We start from the raw sequence: 24247 nt of genomic DNA, 5'->3' as shown, positions 1-24247 counted from the left end.
AAGTGGGAGATGAAAGAAAAAAAGTTTGTGGCACAAACTGCAGCATCCTGGGCCCCTCAGAGTCTTGCATCATCCCTGCTTTATAACGTGTATTTAAATGCTCTGTAGGTAAGGTAAATGAGTTACTGTACCGTTATCATCCCTTTCCCAGCTGGCTTGCCATTCCCCAGAAGGAGAGTTCTTGTTATTTTCTTGCTGGAGACGATCTAGAGAAGACAAAGAAAACAAAGTCATGATTGTACGAGTGATCAAAAGCAGACTCATAAGCAACTGATCATTGCTCATGTTGGTTAATTCACATTAAGCATTCACAGCAATAAAAAAAAAAAAAAAAAGATGTCACATTCAGAGATGACCATGATGTCAGTGCTGCCACCATCACTGGAGGCACCTGGGTGAAGCTCAGCTCTTCCCAGGTCAAAAGAGCCCCATGGCACAGAGTGGGATGCAGCAACCCCAAAACACCACCGAGTCCATAGGGCATTAGGTGGCTTTTGAACAGTGTGGAGCAGCAGCAGCAGCACAAGAGGCTGGAGCAGCCCCTGCAATGCCAAACCCCCCGTTTAACCCACGGACCAGGTGCTTGTGTGGTGCGAATCAGTGGGATCTCACCAAGCCAGAGCTGCTGTGATTTGTCCCAAGCACAATCACAACTCAACCTTTCAAACACTGCATTAAATACTCCCTTCAACCACAAACGGAATCTTTTTTCAGCCAACATGATCCCTGCCAGCAACTTGCTTCCAGGGCATGTTTCCATGGAGAAACCACGACACAAGCCAGATGCTCTCCCCGAGCATCCTCCTAAACTTACAGGCTGCACAGCAAGGCACAGGGGGTGGTGCCCACCCCCCCTCCAGGCATTTCCCCTTTCAGCTCTGGCTTGTAAGAAGCTTCTGGGAGCTGAATTAAACCCCTTGCGATTTTCCCAGCTCAATGACTTTTAGGTGCCTTCAGATTTGGGGATCCTGTAAGTCTTCCACATGGGATGCAGACCCCCATACTGCAACCTGCTGGAACCAGCCATGCTCTTCTCCCACACCTACCAGGGCCCCCTTCAAAATCTATGGGTTACAATTTAAAAAGTGCAGCCCCACCTTGGTCCTATACCACAGTCAGCAATAAATAAATAAATATGAACGAATGAAATGGCTTAGCTTCTTGCTACCACCATCCAGGTGACTCAGCCACACTTGGATTCTTCCTATTGCTCTCCAGAAATGCTTTTTTTTCCCTCCCCTTTTTGCAATTTTGAGGCAAAACCCTTCCCATCATGGCTAGCAGCACTGGAGCTCCTCAAGTTATGGTGGAATCGTCAATCCAGCCATATCCTGGTGCTTTTGCTCCAAAAACATGTACGAATCACCATATAACACAGCTAGATACTTGTGCCTTGCTGTGGCATAAGATTTCTTTGCAACCCTGGCAAGAAGCAACCATGGACACCAAGCAGCCTGCAATTTGATCCCTCCTAAGGTTTCACTCAGCCACAGAGGTCATTACAGGCCCCCAAGCAATCCCAACATCCTTTTAAATCTCGCCACAGACCTAATTAGCTGCAGTAAAACAATCCAGCTGATCTGACAGGGCTCTGATGCAAACTCAAAGCTGGAAAGTCAGGTGCTCATTGTGCAGTTCATCAGAGGCAGGTTACTGCTGCCCGAGACTGCCCTCCTTCCCTTCTAACAGCTGCTCGTGCCTCAAAAATAGGTGGGCTTAGGAAAACATCTCACCAGATAAAAAACAGAGTTCAGAAACACCACAGCAGCGTGGCTGAACCCACAAGCCCAAGTCCTCCCTGTTCCACCCCTCTCCTCCCCAGGCCCTTGTGGTTCCCCACACCCCCCCTCTGCCCTGGGCTCTGCCACACAGGGATGCTGCACTGGTCACAGGGAGAAGACAAAAACCTTTCAGGCAGAGGCTTTCAGGGAAAATGGGAATGTGAGAAGATCTTTCTGTTCCAAGCTGGTGTCCCATTGAAGTTCACGTATCACTTACGAGAACTGCCACAAAAGCTCATCAAAATCTGAGCACGTGCATAAGGCAAGTTCTCTTCCACAGAGCACAAATACTTCCGTGAGGTCACACAAGTTTAGAGTTCTCTTCTTGGTGAAAAGGACACAAAATGATTTCAAGAGAGCTGGGCAGCACGCAACTAGAGCCAGAACCTCATGCTGCCACTGAGGCCATGCAGATCTGCCTTTGTTGCCCCAGCGGAGGGGTGCACTGAGCTCATCACCTTTTAAAGCACCAGACACAGGTTCCTAGAGGAGACCTCACATGCAGGAAGAGAGGGGGCTGACTCCTCCACCCTCTTCCCCAGCGTGTATGGATGATGCTTCTCTCCATCAGAGCCCTGGACTTCTGCAGAGGTAGGATTAGTAACGGCGAGGTTCCAGCTCTGTTTCCTTATGTCCTTAAGTTCTTCTCCTTTTGCAGTGTTCATCAAGCCCTCACAATGAGCGCTGCTGAACTGTCCCACACGAGGGATGGCTGCATTCTAACAACAGGAAAATGAATGCTGCATGGTTTGGCCTTTATCACTGAGCACCAGCCTGGGCTGTTTCTTAATTTCTGCAGGATCAGAATTAGGTCATCACAGAGCTCTTCCAAAAACACCGACGTTAAACCTCAGACCGTAAATGTCAGTGATCTTCTGACAAGTTCTTTAGCTGGCAATAACAAAGTTATTCAGCTCCCTTTGGCATATCTGGTGCCAGATTAGTCTGTGTAATAAAGCAACCACGTTCATAAGCCTTCCTGCACACCTCGGGCTGGCTGTCCATGCCAACGCACCTACTGCAGTGCCTGCTTCCCCCAGCACCGAGCATACAAGAGGCAGCTTCTCCCAGTCCCTACGTTCATGCCAGGTACCACAGCAGCCCCAGGCAGCTGGAGGCTAAAAAAGAACGGAAAAATCTCCCTCATTTCTCACCTCTGAGTCAGAGCATGCTCAGAAGACAAAGAAGTTTGGAGAATTTAGCCGGCAATTCTGAGTCTGGGCTCATGAATGCAAAGACCTTCCAAAGACTTATAAACAGCATGTGTCCTGAAAGCTCTTCCACAAGAACACAAAGACAACATTGCTGCACCAACATGCTACAGAGGAGATATGATTTCACAACACCAAGGTTGTGTTTTCTGAATGCTTTCTTCTCAAACAGAAAAAAAGCAGTAATTTTTATTACAAAAGCTTTGCAAAAAAAATAATAAAAAAAATAGATATGAAGGTAGACTGCAACGTATCCTAACTTTAAACATCTGGAAGTTTGAAGTCTAAATCCAAGCTGGTGATCAGGGCTGTTACTATTAACCCTTGGTAAGAAACAGTTATCTCCAACACCTTCCAGCGCAGGTGACCAAAGTAACTGGGTGCAAACATCCTCACACACCTTTCCCAGGGATCTGCAGTCAACAGCAGAAGCCCATACTATGACCAGCTGAGACTTGAGCAAGTAACCAATGGCCCTGAAATGGAACACTTTGACCTAAAATGTGCAACAAGCAATCAAATTTTTATTTTTTTATTTTTTTATTTGCCAGGAAGCATCCAACAAACTTCATAGTAAAGAAGAGAAGCATCTCTGTCCCCCCAGCTTGCCTGCAGCTGTTGTGATTTGGGGTCCCTTTGCTGGAGGACAGCGAGCAGCAGGGAAAGGACATCAGAGACTCACCATGCCCAGCGTGCAGGAAAATTCACCCAGGAAGTCATGCTCATACAGCTGCATGCTTGACTTGTCCTGGTCAAACAGGGCAAATTTGAGCTTCTGCACTTCTTCAAAGTGGTAGTCAACTATGAACTTCTTGGAGAAAGCTGGGTTGAGGTTATTCACCGCTGTCTCTGTCCTGTCGAGCTGCAAAGAAAAAAGGGGGCATTTAGACATCCGTACCTCACACCTTTGTCACCACAATGTCTCTTCTGACTTCAGCTGGAGGATAACCTGCACCTTCTCAGGTGTTTTGGCAGCGGCAGGAGTTGCAGTAATACAGCAACCCTGGCTTGGACACCCTACAAGCCTGAGACACATAATTAACCATACGACACGTGGACTTCATGTCCGTGTCCGCCCACTGCCATGAAAAACACTTGGCGCTGCTCTCCAAGACAACCTTCCAGAGGGAGATGACCAGGACGCACCCTGCAGAGGAAGAAGTGGGAGGAAGGCTGATGGGTGCAATGCCCTCCTCTGATGCCCCAAAAATCCTCCTGAACCAGCACAAAGGTGGCCATGACCAGCCCATTGGCTTCCTACATCCTGTGAGCAGCCAAGGGCCAGACGGCCTTCACCCACAGGGCATGAGCCCAGCCAGCAGAGCATGACCTGGAGCATCTCAGATCTGCTGACTAAGAAGTGCTGTGCTTAGAAGGAATTCACATACGTGGCATGAGTTGTGGGAGCTGATCAGAGCAGAGAGCAGACTAAACCTCACATTTATCTCCTCACGCTGGGTCTGTCCTTCCACACAACACTTTGAATATTTTGCCAGAACATGGAAATCTGCCCTTCTCCTTCCCCCAAGCCACTTAAAGCACCCACCAGGACAAGGAGAGATGCTCCTTCCTCTCCTCCAGCCCAGCTGTACCACATCTCACCAGGCGGTTCCCTCAGTGCTGCTCGCTCCAAGGAAAACCATCACATCCACCTGCAGCATCCTGCAGCCCTGGCCAGCATCACTTCTCATCCTGCAGTCCACACAGCCAGCGGAGAAGGCTGAGCTGCCTGACGCGACCCAGGTCCCAGGGCAACACCTCCACAGAAAGCAGCTCCTGCACTGGCACCCGTGGACTGCAGGACGGATGGACGCCTGCCAGAGCAGCAGAGCCAGAAATAAGTACACCATGACAGAAAAAGCATAAAATGAAAACGCGTACCTCTGAGTCCCAATGGAACTCATTCAGCATAGAGGAGAGATTTTGGAGGGACTGAGTGGAAATGTGGTAAGTTTGCTATATATACCAACTATCGCAGTATTTTTAAAGTTGGTCACTTAGTCTGTCTTAATTGCCAGGAAAAGACTAAAGTAAATGCTGTATTCTCAAAATAGCCACCTGCCTCACCCTCCGGGGAGATGGAAATCAAATAAATCAACATAAGCGGGTTGTGCACCAGTCAGAGCAATGCAGCTTCACACAAATCCTTCCCTCTCTGCCACTGCCTGTGCTGCGGGACCCAAACATCTGCTGAAAGAGACACGTCTGGTGGACCAGGAACAGTGGCCATCCATGAGTGCTGAGCTTGTCCAAACAAGCACAACACATACAAATTCCCTTTTGAGGCTAGCATATGAGATTAAGTCCATCAGAGATGGATTTTAGCTCCTTTCATGTTCCCTGAGCTACTGGGAAGCCAGGGACCAAGTCAAATCAGGATGAAAAGTGAGCTCACGAGGCAGCTGCTTCCCCTTTGGGATAATGGATAGCTGAGAAGGGGACAGCAGACTGCCTGTGCTTCTTCCCACCCTGCCATTATCCAAAATGCATCCATGGCAAGGCTGGAGGCAAGTGGTGTGCTGTTTTGGGGTGCTGTAGTTGTAGGGCACCCAAAGATACAAAGAGCCCAGGTCTCTGCAAGAAGAGCTGTGCCTTACACTGAAACAAAAATAGCCTTTTTCTGAGTGCAAATGGAGAATAAAATAATGTAGAAAGAGCAGGAACTGCACTGTGGAGATGCTCTTGAAATCAGACACTTATTACTGCTCAAATGCTCTTACACGCTGCCACACCAGCAGGGATACACCAGCCCGACGAAAACTGCTGGGCTGGGTGAAAGGGGACATCCAGGCTGGGAGACTGGAGAATAACAGACTGGTCTGGGTTGGAAGGGACACTTAAAGATCCCCCAGTCCAACTCCCTGCCATGGCCAGGGACATCTTTCACTACATCAGGTTGCTCAAAGCCCCATCCAACTCAGCTCTGAGCACTTCCAGTGCTGAGGCATCCGTTTCTCTGGGCAACCTCATCAAGGGTCTGAGGACACGTGCATTACAGGGATGCCAGGTGCCCACTCCCTGGCCCAAACTGCTAAGGAAGAGCTACAGAAACGTGGCTGATCATGGGCTGTGGCACCACCTCTGAGGCTGTGCCGCAAGAGTCCTGTGTCACGCAGGCAGCAGAGAGGGAAGAGCAGCCTTCCCCAATAAAACCAGCTCCTGAGCACCAGGTGAAGCTTTGAAGGAGATAACTTGAGGTCCCATCTTCAGCTTTACCAGGAATGGGTGGGCCAGGGAAGGGGAAGAGGAACACAGTGAGCATGTCGAGAGTTCTCCCTTGCATAGTGAGGAGGCTTCTGTCAACACCCAACTGACCAGGTGTTTAACTGCCTGCTTACTGTGTGAAGCACAAAAAAGTCACAAGCTTCAGCTGCTTTCTTGCACATATTTCCGTCTTCAGTTAGGTACAGCTCTCTCCTTCCACCCTGCTGGTAACCATCGTGCACAAGGGCTTTTCACACAACATCCACCAGGAGGCAACCAGGCCACGGGCTCCCGCCTCCTCCTTCTCGCCTGGACACTCACACATTTGTGTGCCCTGCAAAGAGCAGAAGTGGCTTTGCAACCCAGGAGCAGAAAAGCACAAGGGTTTTTAAGAGCCTTCGGTTAGCAACCGGGCTAACTGAAGATTTCTGTTTGGCCAAGAGTCTCAGTTCTACAAAACAAGCACACATCTGGGAGAGTTTCTCTAATTGCAACCCTTGCGTTAACGCAGCTGAAGAGCCCTCCAGTTTCCAAGGAGAGGTTTGCTGGAGGCATTCAGGCATCCCCTGCACTTGGGAGATGCTCTCCTGAGGGGCAGGGAACACGGGATGGAACATTTGGGAGCAGAGACTCCATGCCATACTGCCGTCCTCCCCTCCAAAGACACCCTAGGAGCCCCAGGCTGGCAGCTGACGGCCTCCATACCCCTCTGAGACACAGCAACAGAGGAGATGAGGGGTGCCCAGTGCCACCACACCGAGGCTCGGGAAGGAGGGATGACTCAGGCTGGCACAAAAGCAAGGGCACAGCTGAGTCATGGGCCAGGTCTTTCCTGGCTCCTGCCAGCCGACAGCACCAGGCAGAAGGCTGACACATTACCCATCGTTATGTCACTTCTGGGCCTGTGCTTTTTGTTCCTCCCTCCCTCCACCACCCCCTCCAAGGCTGATTCATTAATATTTTTTTTAATTCTTCTTAAGCTCAGTGAGACAAAATAATTGTATTTGGGAACAAAAATGACAGCCAGAAGAACAGAACCCCTGCTGTCAGCATTTGCAGGCACTGCAGCCCCACTACCCAGGGACGGGTGCTGGCACGACGATGGCTGGGAGGATCCTGGAGGCCCTTGTTCTAAACAAGGCCACAACATGTCACTCATGTCACTCTCCCCAGTGCAGAGGAGGCACCTGCAGTGTCAGTGCTTGCCAGCACATGCTATGGGATGAGGGCATGCTGCTGAGCACATTGTGGCCTGTCCCTGTCCATCCCCTGTATTTCAGCTTTGCTATTCGAGACAACACTTTAGACAGGAAACGGATTCATCTTGGAGCAACTGCCTCAACTGTGACAACTCCCTCAAATCACCAGTCCCTCCTCTTGCCATACATCAGTCCAGTATCATACATTCATAGAGTATCTCAAGTTGGAAGGGACTCACAAGGATCATCAAGTCCAACTCATGGATCTGCACAGGGCCTCCCAAAAACTGGACAGGATGTCTGAGAGCAGCATCCAAATGCTTCTTGAACTCCAGCAGGCTCGGTGCCATGACCACTGCCATGGGGAGCCTGTTCCAGTGCCCAACCACCCTCCAGTGAAGAACCTTTTCCTGAAATTGGATCCGAACCTCCCCGTCACAGCTCCGTGCCATTCCCTCAGGTCCTGTTGCTGTGCACTGCTACCACACCATGGGGGCACAGGAGGCTGTGGGGGCACAAGGGTTTGGGTGCTGGCCATTCCCACAGCGCACTGGAGGCTTGGGACCAGACACATCCCCTGCACACGGACACCAGAAGCAGCCGTTCCCACTGGAGAGCTCCACATATCTCCAGCTTGGGCCACATGCTGACCTGCACTGAAACAGCAGCAGAGCATTGAGCAATCTGCCATTCAAGGCTGGCTTCCAGCACCTATCTCGTCAATTATAAAGAAGCTAAAAATAGCAGAGGAAAGGGGAAAAAAAAAAAAGCAAAACCAGCAAAACCACACATTTGTATTGCAAAAGAAGCATTGGAATCAAAACTGCTGGACTGAGACACTGCTGACAGCAAAAGAGGAATTCCTGAAAAGCACAACTAGGTCAAAGAGATGACATCTATCAAGATGGGAAAGCTCATTAGTCTCATCCAACCTGATGAGCAAAATTAATTACAGACCATGGCAAAGGCAAGGTCTGCTCCCACACCCTCCCTGCTGACATCAAGATCAGCTGTAGGACACCTTAGCCAATGCACCTCGATTCATCAGCTCCTTGGCACTAGTTCATTAGTTCAGATATCAGAAAAATGAGACCACCTGGGAATTGGGACATTTTTGTTGCAGGTTGGTGATTTAATACCCCTTGGCTGCTCATTCTGTGCTGTGCTGACCAGGTCTGTATCCAACACCACTACTTGCACCCATCCATCACATCTCAATGTGCTGCTTATCTGCTTCCTCATGGACAAACCTAAAAAAAGCTTTATACCATCTAACTACAATCACACTTATAAAATAAAACCCACATATGTTTTTTAGTGTGTCAGTGTTAGGTCAGAGGTTGGACTCGATGTTCTTGAGGTCTCTTCCAACCTAGTTAATTCTGTGATTCTGTGATTTTTATTTTTATTTTTATTTTTTCTGCAGGCATTTTGGCCCAGAACCTATCCCTCTGTAGCCAAAAGGGAGACCTCCCTGAGTGAAACCTCTTGCCACTGCAGTAAAACTGCTGGCAGCAGCCTTGGTCACTACCAGCCAATTTTAAAGCCAGTTTGAGCATCTCTGGATGAACCACAGTGCATCAACATGCACAAGTGCAGTCCCCAAAGTGGCTTGCAGTGGGGTGTGTACTCCAGTGCTACTTCCAGCAGGAGGGGGATATCACATCCAGCTGGCAGGTTGCTTGGAAGCAAACTTTGGGGATCAGACCATTTCATTTATGCTATGAAATAATTCAGACAGCCAGAGGGTAAATTCCCTCTCAATCCATTAACCCCATTAGCAGCAGCCTCATCCTGCTGAAGTGGAGGGCTGGGAACATCAGAAGAGTATCTGTAAAGTCTTCCCATTCACTCCGGATTTGCCAGCTGGTCGCTGCCTCTCTGCATCAGAACTGATCCACATCTCTTTGTGCACCCAGCTCACAATGTTCTCCTTCCTCTCCCACGTCCTGCCCTCTCAGCCCATTGAAAGCCTGTACTGAGGCCTGCTGAATGCCCACAGCAAGGCCTGTTGACCTTGGTATGATTTTTGGAGGTACTCCTAACAAGCAGCCCTGGACTGCTCTGCACCACAGGACTGGCCTGCCAGACCTTCACCCAGTACATTCCTGTTCCCTAGAAGAACAACTCTCCAAGAGAAGCACAAGGAACAACTTTACCTGTGACCTATCCAAGAAACAGCTTATCCTGTCTCAGCCCTAAATATGCCTGGCTCCAAGCAGGACCTCACATACCTAACCGTCCCTTGGGATTAGCATTGCAGACATCCAGATCTGAAGTGCTCCCAGCTTACTGCACACTGAGAAGTGACTGGGACTAGTTCACACATGGCAAGATCACTTCAGGCCACACAAAGGGGTTGCCACACACACACACTGTGATACTGCAGGGAGGAGCATCTGGAAATCAGGCATATCCCGGTCAAGAGATAACGTGATGAGGAACAGGACCTGCAGAACCTCAGGGAGCTTGAAAGCTTGCACAGACCTCAGTGCAAGCTCACCCTTACGAATTTATGTCTTGCTAAAAGCACCTCACAAGAGCCCTTATCGCAGGACTCCTATGCTCTGGCACAGAGGGAAGGAAAAGATAAAGATGCTGAAAGAAATGTTAACCCAGCTTGATCCAACCATGAGCAACACAGAGTCTGTGCTCTGGTTAGGAATCCAGGTTTGTCCTTGTGCCCAAAACACGAGCGTCATTTGGAGACATCAGGAGCAGCAAACCACAGGAGGCAGAAATCCACCCAGCTTCAGGACTTACCTCCACCCATTTTCCATTGACTTCCATGAACAGGACACAGAAGGGGTCGGATTTGGAAGTGACATCCCTGTCCAGAAGGTTTTGGCCGCAGACGGACAGCTCGACCTTGCAGACGCAGTACTGGGAGCCGATAGGCCCCGCTGGTGAGGGAGTCCCGGTGTACGCCATGGACTCCAGCAGCAGCAACCCCAGGCAGTCTGTGGGACACGAGAGAAAGGAAAAAGACCTCAGGGCAAGCAGAAAGGCAGGCAGCCACACAAAGTGCTGGATGCAAAATCATTTACAAGGCTTTCCTGGCAGTCAAGCACCTGCCCTGCCCGGTCATCACCCCCACACAGGTGCCGTACCAGGCTTCCTGAGTGGGAGCTCAGCAGAACAACAAAATGGCTTTGCTCCACAAATAATAGGTTTTCAAGGAAAGGTGACGTCTTCTGTTTAGTCCCCAAAGAGCAGGAGGAAGCGAGGCAGCATCTTGGGCACAGCAGCAGAGCTGGCAGAAGGCAGCGAGCCCAGCATGGCCATCGCAGCCATCGCCTCTGCCTACAGACGGCTTTGGTTTTGTGACATCTCACCTCTGCTGGAGAGAGGGGAAGGTGGAAGGACCAGCAAGTATGGACAAATACTAGGAGGAGAGGAGACTGAACTCGTCTAACCAGCCTGTGCTGGAACAAATTCACCGTACCGCATCACAGAAGGTGTCCCCTCCTGCCTGCCTCACCTCTGCATTATTGGAGCCACCCAGGGGTACACGGCCAGCCTCAGGCACGTACCCACGCCTTGGGTACACAAACCCTGGGGGCTGCTTAGGAAGGCCTCCCAGCACAGGAGGGAGCTGACTGTGCAGGGTGCTGCGAAACATGACTTGAGGTATTTGTAGGTTACAGCCACGCCACCGAGTACCCTGCCAGGTCCCCTGCTGACATCTCCAAATTATAGTTTCAAATCCCAGCACGGGAGGTGTTCCCAGTCTCTTTCTCCAGCGTGATTTGTCTTTTGTGGGGAGAAATTACACTTCCATTATACTTTTCAACACGAAAATTGGTCATCGGCTGGCACTTTCGGAATGGCTGGGGAGCTGTAACAAGTCTCAAAGTGCAGGATTTGCTCCCACGTGTGGGTCCTGTGAGCTGACCCACGGGAGCACCTGGACTGCCCCGAGCTGATCCAGCAGTCCCACGGCAGCAGCCCTGCACTCCCAGGCTGTCCCTGCTGATGGATGGGTTTGTCCCAAACCACCATGGCCAGACGTGAGCTCTGCCCCAAATCATCATAAAGAAAGGGGCGAGACCTTGTGGCTGGTGAGGTGCAGGGAAACTCTGACCCTGGGTTCTGGCTCAGTCCTGCTCCCAGCCTTTCACCAGGCTGGTGGCAGGGGCTCTGGCAGCAATTCCAAAGCAGCATTTGCTGTCTGACCGAAGAGCCAGGCCAATATGACAACCGTATGACCTGGTGCACAGGATGAGTTACAGGACCTCGATAAAAACTCGTTTGTTATAAGAAGAGCTTACCAAAAGTCTGCAATCAAAGCTACTCCACTGAGATAAATGGGAGCTTTATACCATTATTAATATGACAACCCCATATACCTCCCACTTGACGGGTTCGCTTTCTGACGTGCAGTCCACTTGTGAAAAACATAAGATGCCTTCAGCAGAAAAAAGAGAAGGGAGAAAAGGGAAGGGAAAAAAAAGCGAGGTCGTAGCATTGTCAGATTAAGTTATATTCCTAAATGCTTGTGGCTGGGGTTGCTATTGGAAAGACAGCTCTACCCGTCAGCTGGTTCAATACTTTTTCTCCATAGCCCTCTTCGTCAGGAGTGTTCCTGGCTCATCCGCTTTATCTCAAAACCTCAAACACCACCTTCCTTCCCCCTGATAAGCCATCTGCTGCTGTTTGGCATTGAAACCCCAATTAATATTATTTGTTTATTCTCCCTGGGCACAAGTCTCAGCAGGCGCCGCTGCTGACAGAGAGGGAGCAGGGATGTCACTCTGAGCACCCAGCCTCGCGTGCCACAGCCATGCTGTGGAGTCCCACGAAGGAGGAAAACAGCTCTCCTTCACAAGGCTAAGCCTTCCTGCCCTGTCTGCTGAGATTTCTGCTGAACAGCAGCCTGGCTTTAAGTCCCGGTGGTACAAGCTCTATCACAACCCATTGCTCATCCAGCTGACATGGAACGGGCAGGAGTGGCACAACTGTTTCAGCTCCAGAGGAACCCAGAAACCTCTCCAGAAGAAGGCAGCTCCATCCCTGGTTGTGCACACACGTGTCCATCCCTTTTCCAGAACAGCCACCAAGCCCCAGCCCCACACAGAACTTGCTCCCCTCCAGAACAGCTCCATCTAGCACCATCCTTCCCAATTCCCAGCAACAAGAAATAAAACAGTGTATGTGAGGAACCCTAATCCGCTGCAACCCCAAGGAGAAATACCCACTGGCTTCTTAAACTGGCTTCAGAATTAGGTGGAAGAAGTACTCCTGGCCCCTCCACCTTGGAGCCCTTGCTGCCTGCAGGCACTTGCTCCTCTCCGAGCCCACACTGCCAGTTGTGGCTGAAACAAATTTATTTATTTATTTTTTTAATACACAGATCATGCAATTGATGTCTTAAAATAGCCAGTCCTGTTCTATTTATGCTGCGATCTGCCTGCTACTCCCTCCAAAAAGCAAACTGTGCAGTTGTGCTGATGTGGATGGGGTCCTGCTGGAGTGGGAGATCCGGGTTGGGTTTTTCCATCTCCCCTTCCCCCCAGATCTCGACGCTGCCTCACACAAAACAGAGGCAGCAAATGACTCAGTGGAAAAAGCTTTTTTTCCCAGGGCTGACTGGCACTAAAACATCCTCTGAGCATGCTGAGCATCGCTTGCACTCCAGCCCCTGCTGAGCCTCCAAGAGCGCCGGCAGCGCGGGAAGCTCAGAGCCAAAGCATCCACGGAGGAGAGGAGAGGTGGCCAGTGCTGACTGGGACCTGCTCCCAGACCAGGTGCCCAAAATCAGGGACTGGGACACTGGCCTCTTCCTCCCCTCCGTGGGATCCTGGTGTCATTACACAGGCACCCAGCATGCAACTAACAACAAGGCAAAAGGCAGCAGGACGATGCCACCAGCCCCTTCCCCACAGCCCTGATAAAGGTGATTTTTCCACCAAGGAGCTGCTGATCTATCTGGCCCTCAGAGGCCAGCTCTCCACTGAGGATGCAGATGCCCAAGAGACGGGTGGACCTCTCACATCACCCGCCAGCTCTGGTCCCTCTGGATACACCCAGGTGGCTGCACCCCATGCCCTGTGCCAACACCGTGGTGCTGGGGCACAGCAGAGGGGTCCCGTCCTAAATGTCCCCAGCTGCACTCCAAGCACCTCACCCTCAGGTCAGCGCGTGGCTGAGCTTCGGGCCCATGAAGCTCCTGAGAGCACCTCTCACCAAGGCCAAAGAGTCAGCAAGAGGGATGTGGAGCTTTCCCCTGGGCCAAGCTGCCCATGCCCTGCAGGGCTGCTCCTCTTCCTCTGCAGGCACAGCAGCTGTGTGCTTGCAAACCAGGCTAGGGGATGGACTCACCTGACAACCAACCCATATAAAAGGAAAGAGTCTTTTTCTCAGCCAGGTAAGCTCCCCAAACAATTCACCATGTACCCACGGAAATGCCAACGGTAACACTGAGAGATGGGGCAGGAGGCCAAAAGCATCCGTGATGCCATAACAGGGCACGGACACATCTGCGTGTCCCAGCATCACAACCAGCCCAATTGCTCAGTGTCCAGCCCCGGGAGCAGTCTCTGGGCAGAAGCACATTGGGAAGAAACGGGTCTTGGCCACCCTGCAGCTCCTACCTCTGGGCTGGGCGATGGCACACATCCAGTACCTCCCCCGGGGCAATGGGATGCTTTGAACTCGGGGGAAGCGGGGCTGGCAGCAGAGCCAGCTCTCCATCGTTATACATTCCAGTCTCTCCTCCTTTTTTTTTTTTTTATTTTTTGTTCTCGTCTCTCTGCATTCGCTGCCCTAAATTAAGTCCTCCGACTCACTTGGCATCCGCAGCCAAATATTCTCCTAACATATAATCACAGCTGCCAGGTTCGTGCTTATCGCGCTGCCACGTGGCTTCCTGCTGCAAGGCACGCCAGCCTGCGGCTGCCCGGCTCCCAGCAGCGCGGGTCCAGCCCCAGCGGGGGCGTGCATCTGCCCCGTCCCAGCTCCCCAGCTCCACGCTGCACCCCGGGAACACGGGAAGGTGTTCCTGCAACATCTGACACTGGCCACAGCAGGTGCTTGAAGAAGAGCCCTCAGAAGGGAAGGGTGGAGAGGTGCGCTCAGATCACACGGTCCCAGCAATTCACGCCTCAAGGACCTCCTGAGATGGACACATCTCTGCACTTCATAATTTTGAGTGCTTTTTCCTACGTGACTGTGTCCCCCCAAGGCTGCTCTGTGTGCACAGCGCCCTGCAGCAAGGGATTTGGTGCCCAGCAAGCGCTGCAGCCACCCAGAAAAAAGGGGAGCCCCAGGGCGATGCACGCATCCTCTCCTCCCTCCTCCGGGAGAGAAGCACGCCAAATGGCCAGGGTAAGGTGGTTTTAAGCACGAACAGGAGAAGAAAAAAAGAAAAAAAAGAGAGAGAATGGAAAAAAAAAAACCCTCTCTCACCATCACACCAGGTCAGAGTTTGCATTACTACAGGAAACAGCTGCGTGGTTTTAGGGAAGCAGAAGAACAATAACTCCTCGGCACTGGGATGAAGGGCGAGCAGGGCTTACACTGGGGACAGCATAAAGGCTGCGGGCGTGCAGCGCATTTCTGCAGGTCTCGAGGTGATGCCACAGCGGGGTGAGCAGCCAGAATTTGGGTTTGTGTACCCCAATCCACCTTTTTCACAGCATTTTAAGCAAAACATTTTGGGGGGCTTTTGTAATGTTAGCAACACCCTCAAACTGCAGTGATTTCCTCTCCTTTAAACTAAAAATCAACAAACTTCACAGAGAGCACAAGGTATGTTTGTAACAGCCCCAAAAGTACCAGACTCATGGCAAGTCCCTCTGGGTCCCTCTTGGAAGCCCCCCCACCCCCCTCCTTTGGGAAGATCACTGATTTCCTGACACCTCTGAGCTTACAGGCAGCAGAGGCAGCGGGAGAGCAGAGGGAGGAAGAAGAGCATGGGAAAACACAGCACTGGCCTCTCCAGTCGGCAGCAAGGCTCTTCTGCAAATACCTCTGCTGTGGACGCCCCTGCTGGGAGCACCAAACCTCCAGCCCTGCGGATCGGCAGCACAGAGGCAGGCAGGCAGCCCCAGACCAGCACCTCTGGAAATGCAAACCTCAGCCCAGCCCACCAGGGAAGCACAAGGGGCCTGACACAGCAGGAAAAAAAAAAGGTTTCAAGATGACATGAATGTGTCATCTCCCAAATAAGCCCTTCTCGATGGAAACCATCCCGAACACTGCCTTGCCAGGTAATTGCTGCTTGTGCTGACGGCAGGGTTTTCTCGCACCGCTGCTGCAAAAAATCCTGTCTCCAGCAAGCTGTGACGATGGCCAGCGGCCTGGGGCCACCTCAGTGCTGACTCCAGCGTGACCCTGGGTGCATCTCACCTCTCTCTCCTCTCCTTTGCCTGCCCTCGCTCAGTGGTTCCTCGCCGCGATGTGATGTGACGGGCTGACCGCACCAGGAGCTGCCCCACAGCCCCCTGGAGAGGCTTTCTAAAGAAACAAAGCTTACGTGGTCACAATTTATCTATTTACATCACTTCTTCCCCAAAACCCTCTCCCTAGAGTACTTTCCAAACAGACTTTCCAGGCAGATTTTAGCCAGGGAAAACCACAACACAACCTCAGCTCTTCTTGGACAGCACAGAGCCTGGCCACTGGGCACAGGAGCCACAGAAAATTTGGCTTCCCTCAATCTCCAGGGACTGCTTTGTCTCCTGAAGTCAATCTTCACTTGCACTGTCCCAGCTCACCTTCAGAGCACAGAAAGGTGAAGCTGTCACTGAAGTTTCGATGTTGACTTAGCCCCGAGGTGCTGCATGTCAGGCAGACTGAAGTCCTCCTCCTGCCTCCTTCATTCCATGCACAGATCCCCCAAATCCAGGCAGGACAAGCCACCCGAAACGTCCAGCTCCTCTCCAGTGTCAGCTCTTAAATAAAAAGCCCAGTGGCCCTCGCAGGTTTGCAGCCCATGCTCTGAATGCAGATGTGTCCTGGCACCGCTTTTTGTCCCCAGGAGCTACCAGGGAGAGGCTGAATCGCCCTGCCACCCGCTGCTTCACCCAGACACACGCTCTGTTTCAATACAGCCAAATGCCTTTTGGTGGCATCTAAATTAATTTATCACAGGGGAGAGAGTGAAAGGCATCTTTAGTGGTCTGGGAAAGGGTTCAAACACCTTTTTTTTGTGGTTGGGTTGCTCTGAAATGATCGAATGTGCACGGTGGCTTTTGGCAGCCCTCACTGCACAGGCAGCGTGGGCTCCTCGGTCCCCAGGGGTGCAAATCCCACTGCTCAGAGAGGTCAGGGCTGGCTGAGAGAGCACCTCTGTGCCTGCAGGACTGCTCCTGCTCCCTGCCCTGGGCCATCCCCAGAAGCTGAGGCCACAGCGGACCCTGAAGACGCGGCACCCCGAAGGTGGGCCAGCTGGGTCAGCTGAAACGCAGATCACAGCACACCACAAAACAGCCGTGGCCATCAGAGGGATGGAAACCCTAAGGGGCAAGCTAACGTGCTGGTGAACTAATTCTCACTGCGGATTTTCTGATGCTCACCAGCTGAGCCAAGGGGGGGACGTCACCCCACACACCAGGGTGCTGCGGGGCGCAGGGCTGGCACTAGCGCAGCCACAGAGGTGAGCGTGGTTGCAGCCACGAATTCCAGCACTCTCTAATTTCAAGGGTCAAAGCTGGGTTCTGCCTAGTTCTGCCTGCAGAAGTTACATGCAAGGAAACAGGACAATGCACGTGAACTTGAGCACGAGGCCGTCCCGAGCTGGCAGCAGTCCCGGGGACCTGCCTGGAGAAGAGGGGACGCTGCCAGCCCTGCCTTTGGTCACCAGCTGGCTCGCAATGCCCAGCACCCCACTGTTGTTTGGGATGCAGGACGGTGAGGAGGGCCAGCAACAGTCAGGGGATGCTTTGAGCAAGCTGGGCAGGTGGGAGAGATGCTCCCATCCCTGCAAGCACAGTCAGGCTCAGCTTCAGCCAAAAGCACCTAAAAAGCGACTGAGAAGCCCAGCTGGGAGCTGAGACACGCCAGCAGCAGCCTGCTTCTCCTGGCACCTCCATCGTCCCTGCTGCAGGACTGCAGGACAGGACCCACGTCCTCGCAGCGGTCCCGCACCCACAGAAAGCAGAGTTTTCGGAAAGCTGGGTGTGTGAAGGAAAACATGCCCCTGGCCAGCAGGCAGCCTGCAACACCACCCGTCTTGCCCTGAGCCTTGAGCAGAGTCCGTCCCAGCACTCGGGAGCAAAGGGCAGCGAGGTTTGCTCTCCAGCCTGCTCTGGATGAAGTCTAAAAGCGTCATCGCCCAGAACTTCACCCCCAAAGCGACCGGGCTGGGCAAAACCTCGCCTCCTGGAAGGAAGTCACCTGCCACGACGAGCACGGGGACAGCACGAGCGCTGCGCTCCCAGCAGTGGCAGCGTGTATGCACGGCGCTCACCTGGTGGGAAGCAGCAGGCTTCGTCCTGGCAGGCAGAGGCAAGGCTTGCTCCTCCACCCCTGCGGTGACAGGCAGAGGGAAGCGGCTTTATTGCCAGTGCCACGCTTCACAGAGACCACGCAGAGACCTAGCGTGTTCAGAAGAGCGCTCAGAAAAATCACACGCTGGGAAAAGACAAAAAAAAAAAAAAAAAAGAAAAAAAAAAAAAGCATTTCCTCTAAACCTGAGAGAAAAAAAGGCAGGTTGCGACGGCTGGGAGCAGGAGGCAGCCCAGCCCCAGCTGGCACCAGGCACCCACAGCTCGCTGCACACTCGGTGCTCGGTAACTGCTCACAGATCAGCCACTGGCTCCCAGCACGGCAGCAGAGGGATGCTGCTCGGAGACGGAGAGGGGGAAGAGAGGCAGGGCAAGACGGGATCACTAGAGCATCATCCTCCACCACGAACACACCGCAATGGCTGGACCCAGTTCCAGTTGCCATCTGCAAGCACGTTTGGCTTAGACACACCACGACAACCACATATTGCTGCTTGAATACAGCCTTCCCCTTGGGCTCAATTTCGGAAAATCTGTGATTTAGGGCAGAAAATATTGTGATGTCACTGTGAATCCTGGAGCTAGCGTCAAACCCTCCACAAGCTGCATCTACAGAGGAGCAAACGTAAACCACGAACCCCATGGCAGGGATTCTCCTCTCGGAGGCATCCGCCTTGAGGAACGAGCTGGGAAATGCTGGGGGGAGGACACAGAGTGCTGGGGACTGTGGGCAGGTTTGAACTTCCAGCCACTGCTTCTGAATCTTCTCACCCCTGATAAATATCTGGGGGTGAAATTACTTTTTCCTTCTATACCAGCATACCTAGCATGTATTGCCTATTTGACTTATTAAAGGCTTATCTCATGTGTTAAAACCAAATATCTGGCTTTCTGAATTTCAGCTGAATTCCTATTTCTAGCCAATTCCTATTTCTAGCCAATACCATGCATCACGGGTGAGGGGAAAAAAGCATTACTTCAGTAATGAGAAACACCTTTAAGCATTTACCAACGCCACTGCAGGCCGGTGGCGGCACTGGGTGTTTGCTGAGCAGCCAGAACTTCAAAGCCTCTTCCCTGATCCTAAAAATAAGCATTAATTAAGTTTTGTGCAACGCTTGCTCGCGCTGCCACACTGACACCAAGGAAAGAAATGCTCTGGGTGCAGGAGGAGCAGCGAGAACTCGTCCTTCCCTCTGCTGAATGACATCGAGAGTCTGTCCATCCACCAACTCATGACAACTCCGAGGAGCTGGGTACAAACCAGGTCAGCAGCAGAGGGATGCAGATGCCCACCAGCACTGCACGTGCTGGGTTCCACCAGCAAGCAAAGCAAAGAGCACCCCAAGTCCTCGCTTTGGTGACAGCGCCAGTGATGTTCCCCTGGCTGGAGCTCACCCTGACGCTGCACACAGGTGAAGCCGCATGCTCATCGTGAAAATCCATTTTTTTCCAGAATTATTACATTTCATCTGCCTGCTTCACAGCAGAGATGCTGCCAGGCTGGCACTTGACGCACAAAGCTTCGCCCTGATGTGGATTTGTTTGACAGGGACACAAAACCCTGAACACTGCTTATAATGAGAGTTAAGCCTGATAAATTTTCAGCTCCTTTCCAACAGCTTTAAAAATTGCTGGAGGGAACATAAAATTTGCTTTACATGGTTGCACAGCACTGGACTTGCCATTTAACAGCAAAACGCATGTTCCCAGCTCTTTGGATTTTTAAAATAAGCCTCTCAATGTCTGATGTTCCTTCTTAAATCCTCACCGCCTGGAATTGCCTGGTCATGGAAAACCTGGGGCTGGGGGGCAGTGCCTATTTTAGACTTGAGCTTTTTCCTGTTGGATGCTGGAAAGAGGCAGAAAATCTGCCAGTTCCCAAACCCAAAGCCACAGGAAAAGGCAGCATGCGAATAAAAAGTGCAGTCACTGTTACTGAAGGCTACATTTGCTTATTTTTCTGGTGCTTTAAAGACATTGTTATGACAGCACATGGCCTCCTAACTCACCTGAGTACCCGTGAATTACTTTCTCCCTTGCTCCTGTGATCAAAACAAACAACCCGCCTGGATAGAACAACACCAACAGCCAGGAGACTGAGCTAAAGATAAAATGACGACTCAGGTCTCTCAACAAATATTTTACAGAGGTTTTAAGACAAGCCATAACGTTGTGCTTTTTTTTTTTTTGGGGGGGGGGGGGGAGGGGGGTTGGGGGGAGGGATATGTTTGTTTTTTTCATGCCGTTTTGTTGTTTGGCTCCTGCCAGGAACACAGTTTCAAACACCTGCCCACTCCCCAGTGCCAAAATTTACCTTTTCTTCTGCCTTTGCATAAAATCCAAAGCTCTCAAATAATGAGCTCCTTATGAGGGCTGGCAAGCCTGAGCTGGGACAGGAGGCTGCCAGTGCTGCTCTTCCACCAATTAAGCCAGCATTATGTCCTCGGCGCTCTGACAGCTCCAGGAGAACAAACCCCGCTTCACGGTCACACAGCCGATGCCCAGCAGCTTTCCCCAGAGGCACACACTGCCCGCAGAGGTTTCCACTGAAGTCAGTGGGAAATTCTTTCCAGCGGGTTTAACAGAAGTAAGAAGGTGGGTTATTGGTCACAGACCATTCATATGCCACACTGAGACTCCCAAAAGCCCTAAAAGGCAGACAAAACCCATCCAATTCCAGTGCACAGCTGGGCAGACTGGTGATCATGGGGGAGCTAGCAGCTGCTCCAGCACCGCACAGCTCCTCTCTTTTGGGGTGAGAGAGCTGGAAGACGGTGCTGTGCTGGACTGCTGGGGAACGCTTGGCTCACAGCATGCAGAAACATCCCCACGGCACAAAGAGCATCCTCACCAGCAGCTCGAGCAGCTGAGCTCCTGAAGGGTTTTTCTGTGGTGGAAATCTGGGTGCACAGGGCCAGTGCCCTGCTCGTGGTGCCCACAAACCCTGGGAGCAATGGGTTCTTGAATGAAAGATGCTGCGAGCAACCGGTGCAAGGTCCTCGGCTCTGTCCCCTCCCCGGGAACAAGGACACCCCCGGGGCGGTGCAGTGATGTGGCCCTTGGTGATCTCGTTTCCCTCTGGACCACCCAGCTGAGCTCAGACAGGCAGCGGGGAGGGAGCAGCTCCATGGCTGGATTGAGGACACCAGCCCCGACCCTCCTGCCCATGCCCCCGGAGCCACAGCTCCATGACAGCCTCCGAAGGCAGCTCCAGGACCTCTCACCTCCCACAACAAGCGCTGGGGACCTCCTGTGCCACTTTGCCTGGCACCTTCCCTCCACACTGTCCTGGCTGGGATGCCCTGGAAGCAGTGGCAGATGTCGCAGCAGAGAAACAAAAATGAACCTCCTCAGAAGACGTGCATCCCAGGCTGTCACGCAGCTGTAACCGAAGCAAACGCATCGCTTCCCGGAGGCTACTCCATGAAAACACCCTCCTCCTCCTCCTCCTCAGGTCTCCAGCAAGGATCCTCTCCCCGCACCCCGAGCTTTGGTTCCCAGCCCTCCTCATCACTCTGCTCCCTGTCCCCCCGACAGGGCTCACTCCAAGGCGATGCCGGACCCACGATGAAACATTTCTGACCCCCGAAAAGCACGGGGACACCACGCAGCGTGTAAGAAAGCCCCAGCACCAGCCCTACTGCTAGAAATCCCTGACTCCATCCTTCCTACCAGCAAGCCCCCCGTAGCTCCCTGCGCTCGGGGACGCCTGCACATGGCCAGGGACCCCAAGCAGAGGCAGATACAAGGAGGCAGGAGCCGGGGCAGCGCTGCGGGACACGCACAGCGCCCGTCCCAGCCTGCTCCTGCCCCCAGCCCCACGGGAGCCCCTCCAGGAGGCTCCGAGCCCCGAGCTCGGGTTCACGGGGACCTCCCCAGCCCCTTGGGGGTTTGGAGAGGCAGCAGCAGGGGTGCAGCCCCTCGGCGGTGGTCCTGCCCGGAGCTCTGCTCTCCTCCCGCTCCACCCCTGCCCTTCTGTCCGCTGCCTTCGTCCCCTAACCCGGGCTCCCCCCGGCGGGGCTCGGCGCTCCCCGGGCTGCCGACTTCGGGAGCGGCCGGGGCTGGGAGTGGGCTCGAGCAACAGGCGGGGAAGGGGAACGGGGAACGCGAAGGCTGCGGGATGGGCGTCCCCGCCCTGCCCCGAGGGCTGTCACCTCCCCTCCCCGCTGCCACCCCTCGCCCCCTGCCCTCCCTCAGCGCCCCCTGCCCCGTGCTCACCGCCGCGGGCCGGGCCGGGCCGGGCCGAGCAGCTCCCGCGGGGCGCGGGCTCAGCGCCTCGCCATGGCCGCTGCCCGCCGCCCGCCGCCGCCTTCGGGGGGCGCGGCCCGCGGGCGGGGACCGGGGGCGGCAGCGCCACCCCCACCCCTTCCTCCTCCTCCTCCTCCTCCTTCTCCTCCTTCTCCTCCTCCTTCTGCTTCTTCTCCTGACCCGGGCGGGGAAGGGGCGCAGTTGGGCCCGTGAGGCAGGCGGGGTCCCTCAGGGTGCCTCGGGGTCCCTCAGGATCCCTCAGGATCCCTCAGGGTGCCTCGGGGTCCCTCAAGGTGCCTCAGGATCCCTCAGGGTGCCTCAGGGTCCCAGCCCGGTTCGGGGCTCGCGGCGCTGAGGCAGGACGTCGAGCACCGCCTTCGTTGGCATCCGGGGTGCTGCATCGTCTTCTGGGTGTTTTGGGGGTGTTTTCTGCCGTCCTCATTTCCCAAAGTCCTTCTCTGGAGCTAACCCAGCTCCAAGGGAGCGTCCCGCTCCGCGCATACGTTGCAGTAAAGGCTCTCGTTGCAGTAACGCCTCACGCCAAGGGAACGCGTTCCAGTAGGAGAAGCAGGATCCACTCGAAGTTTTCCTCTTTGGCTGTGTTTCGTGGCCTTTCGCTCTGCAAACACGGCTGGAAAAGCTTTCAGAGAAAAGCAGGGGGAAGGCTGGCAGAGGACTTCCCGTGTTATATACCCATGAGGAAAACACAACTCTGTGGGAGCAGCACCCCTCGCTTCTGACGGACACCGGGTCGGCCCTGCCTCACTGTGACCAGGTCATGCCCCATTTCTGAGATGAAGTTGGGGTAATCAGGCTGCAAGCATCCCTCTGAGGCTTCAGATGAAACGAGTCACCTTTATTTGTACAGGCCCTTTAGTGAAGCTTCTGTTCATACTTCTAAAGACCACAGCCAACAAGAGCAAGTCCCAGTGTCCCCCTCACCAGCTTTCCCCTCTCCTGCAGCTTGATTGCTAAAAGTCAGATGAATTTTAAGGCACTAAGGCAGATTGCCCCACTGATGGTGTCCCTCCCTTCCCCAGATTTGTATTTTTCCTGACTGCCTGGCCACCAGGATGCTCCTGCTCTGCCCAGGCAGTGTGCCTTTTGGGGGCACATCCAAACAAAAGCTGAGCCCAAACGCAGGTTTTTAGGAGCAAAATCCTTCCTTCTGTGTTAGCCCAGCCAGAAACTAGCGCAGGAAGGAAGGAGGCTGTGCCCAAAAGAGGCATTCAGCCAGTATCTGGGATCTGCACAAGAAATGGGCCTTGTGTTGGGGCTGCCCTGTCACCTCCATGCCACTGTCCCCAAGTGTCACTCTGGAGGGACAAGAAGCCAATACTGCATGAATGCCAACATAGCAGTTTTTGTTTTGTTTTGTTTTCCCTGAAATAAGTGTTTCCTTTTCTTTCTCTCCATCCAACACAACACCTTGGAGCCCCAATGGGTTCAGAGCTGGTTTTATCAGAGGGGAAACTGCAGCTGCATTTCCAGCTCTACGAAACAGCAGCCATTGCATGCAAAAGCCTGGCTCAGCCCTGCGCCGTCTATTCCACAGCACAGAGTCTGGGCTCCTCACCACCCTCCAGCAGTATGTTTGTTTACAGCAGTGTTTTTATTTCTAAAGATCTGGTCTCAGGGGGCAAAATCCCTTCTGTGCGTGGAACCAGTCCTGACTGGCGCGTTCATTGTCTTCTGCAGGCTGCAGGCAGCCTGAAACAATAGGGGTGTGCGGAAGTCCCGACAGATTTCCATTTTTGGACCATGATAGATGTGAAACCTCACAGTGACAGCTCTGAAAGTGGCCCACGTTAATTACCATCTATTTGGGAATCATTCCAGTACTCAGCCATCTCGTGCAATCCCCCCCAGCCTCTCATGTCTTCCTGTGTGCCATAAGGCTAACGCTACCCCTTGGTACTGGATGAAGCCTCCAGGTTCCCCCTGGAAACTTTTCAGACGTGGCTGCAAGCTGAGAATACGGAAATCAGCATCGCAGTGACAATGGGAAGCACGCTGGGGAAGGGCAGCCTGATGGCTCCAGCTATTCAGTGTAAGAAACAAATTCAGGACCAATTTTATTATTCTGCTTCACACATAACTCAACCCAGACCTCAATTTCTCTAAATGCAGTGACATTTCCACAAAGCCTCAGC

At 53.0% G+C, this 24247-nt stretch overlaps 1 protein-coding gene across 2 annotated transcripts in view; it reads right to left on the bottom strand.

Annotated features, from left to right (window-relative positions):
* CPNE2 (copine 2) overlaps positions 1-22225 on the bottom strand; it is a 50242-nt gene extending 28017 nt beyond the window's left edge. The window contains exons 1-4 of one of the 2 annotated variants that reach the window (XM_068693754.1): positions 22065-22225; positions 10159-10355; positions 3675-3854; positions 132-206 (exon numbers count right to left, since the gene is read on the bottom strand). In XM_068693754.1, the coding sequence (XP_068549855.1) occupies positions 132-206; positions 3675-3854; positions 10159-10326 (423 nt within the window). In that variant the 5' untranslated portion in view covers positions 10327-10355; positions 22065-22225. Of the gene's footprint in view, positions 1-131; positions 207-3674; positions 3855-10158; positions 10356-21070; positions 21092-22064 lie in introns of those variants that run through there. The other variant, XM_068693753.1, reaches the window with a different exon arrangement.
* Between the last annotated feature and the right edge of the window lie 2022 nt (positions 22226-24247).

Source organism: Anas acuta, chromosome 10 (genome assembly GCF_963932015.1).
Source record: "Anas acuta chromosome 10, bAnaAcu1.1, whole genome shotgun sequence".
In the NCBI taxonomy this organism is placed as follows: domain Eukaryota; kingdom Metazoa; phylum Chordata; class Aves; order Anseriformes; family Anatidae; genus Anas; species Anas acuta.
Note: the sequence above shows the minus strand (reverse complement) of the source record. Positions and strands in the feature narration are given on the sequence as shown.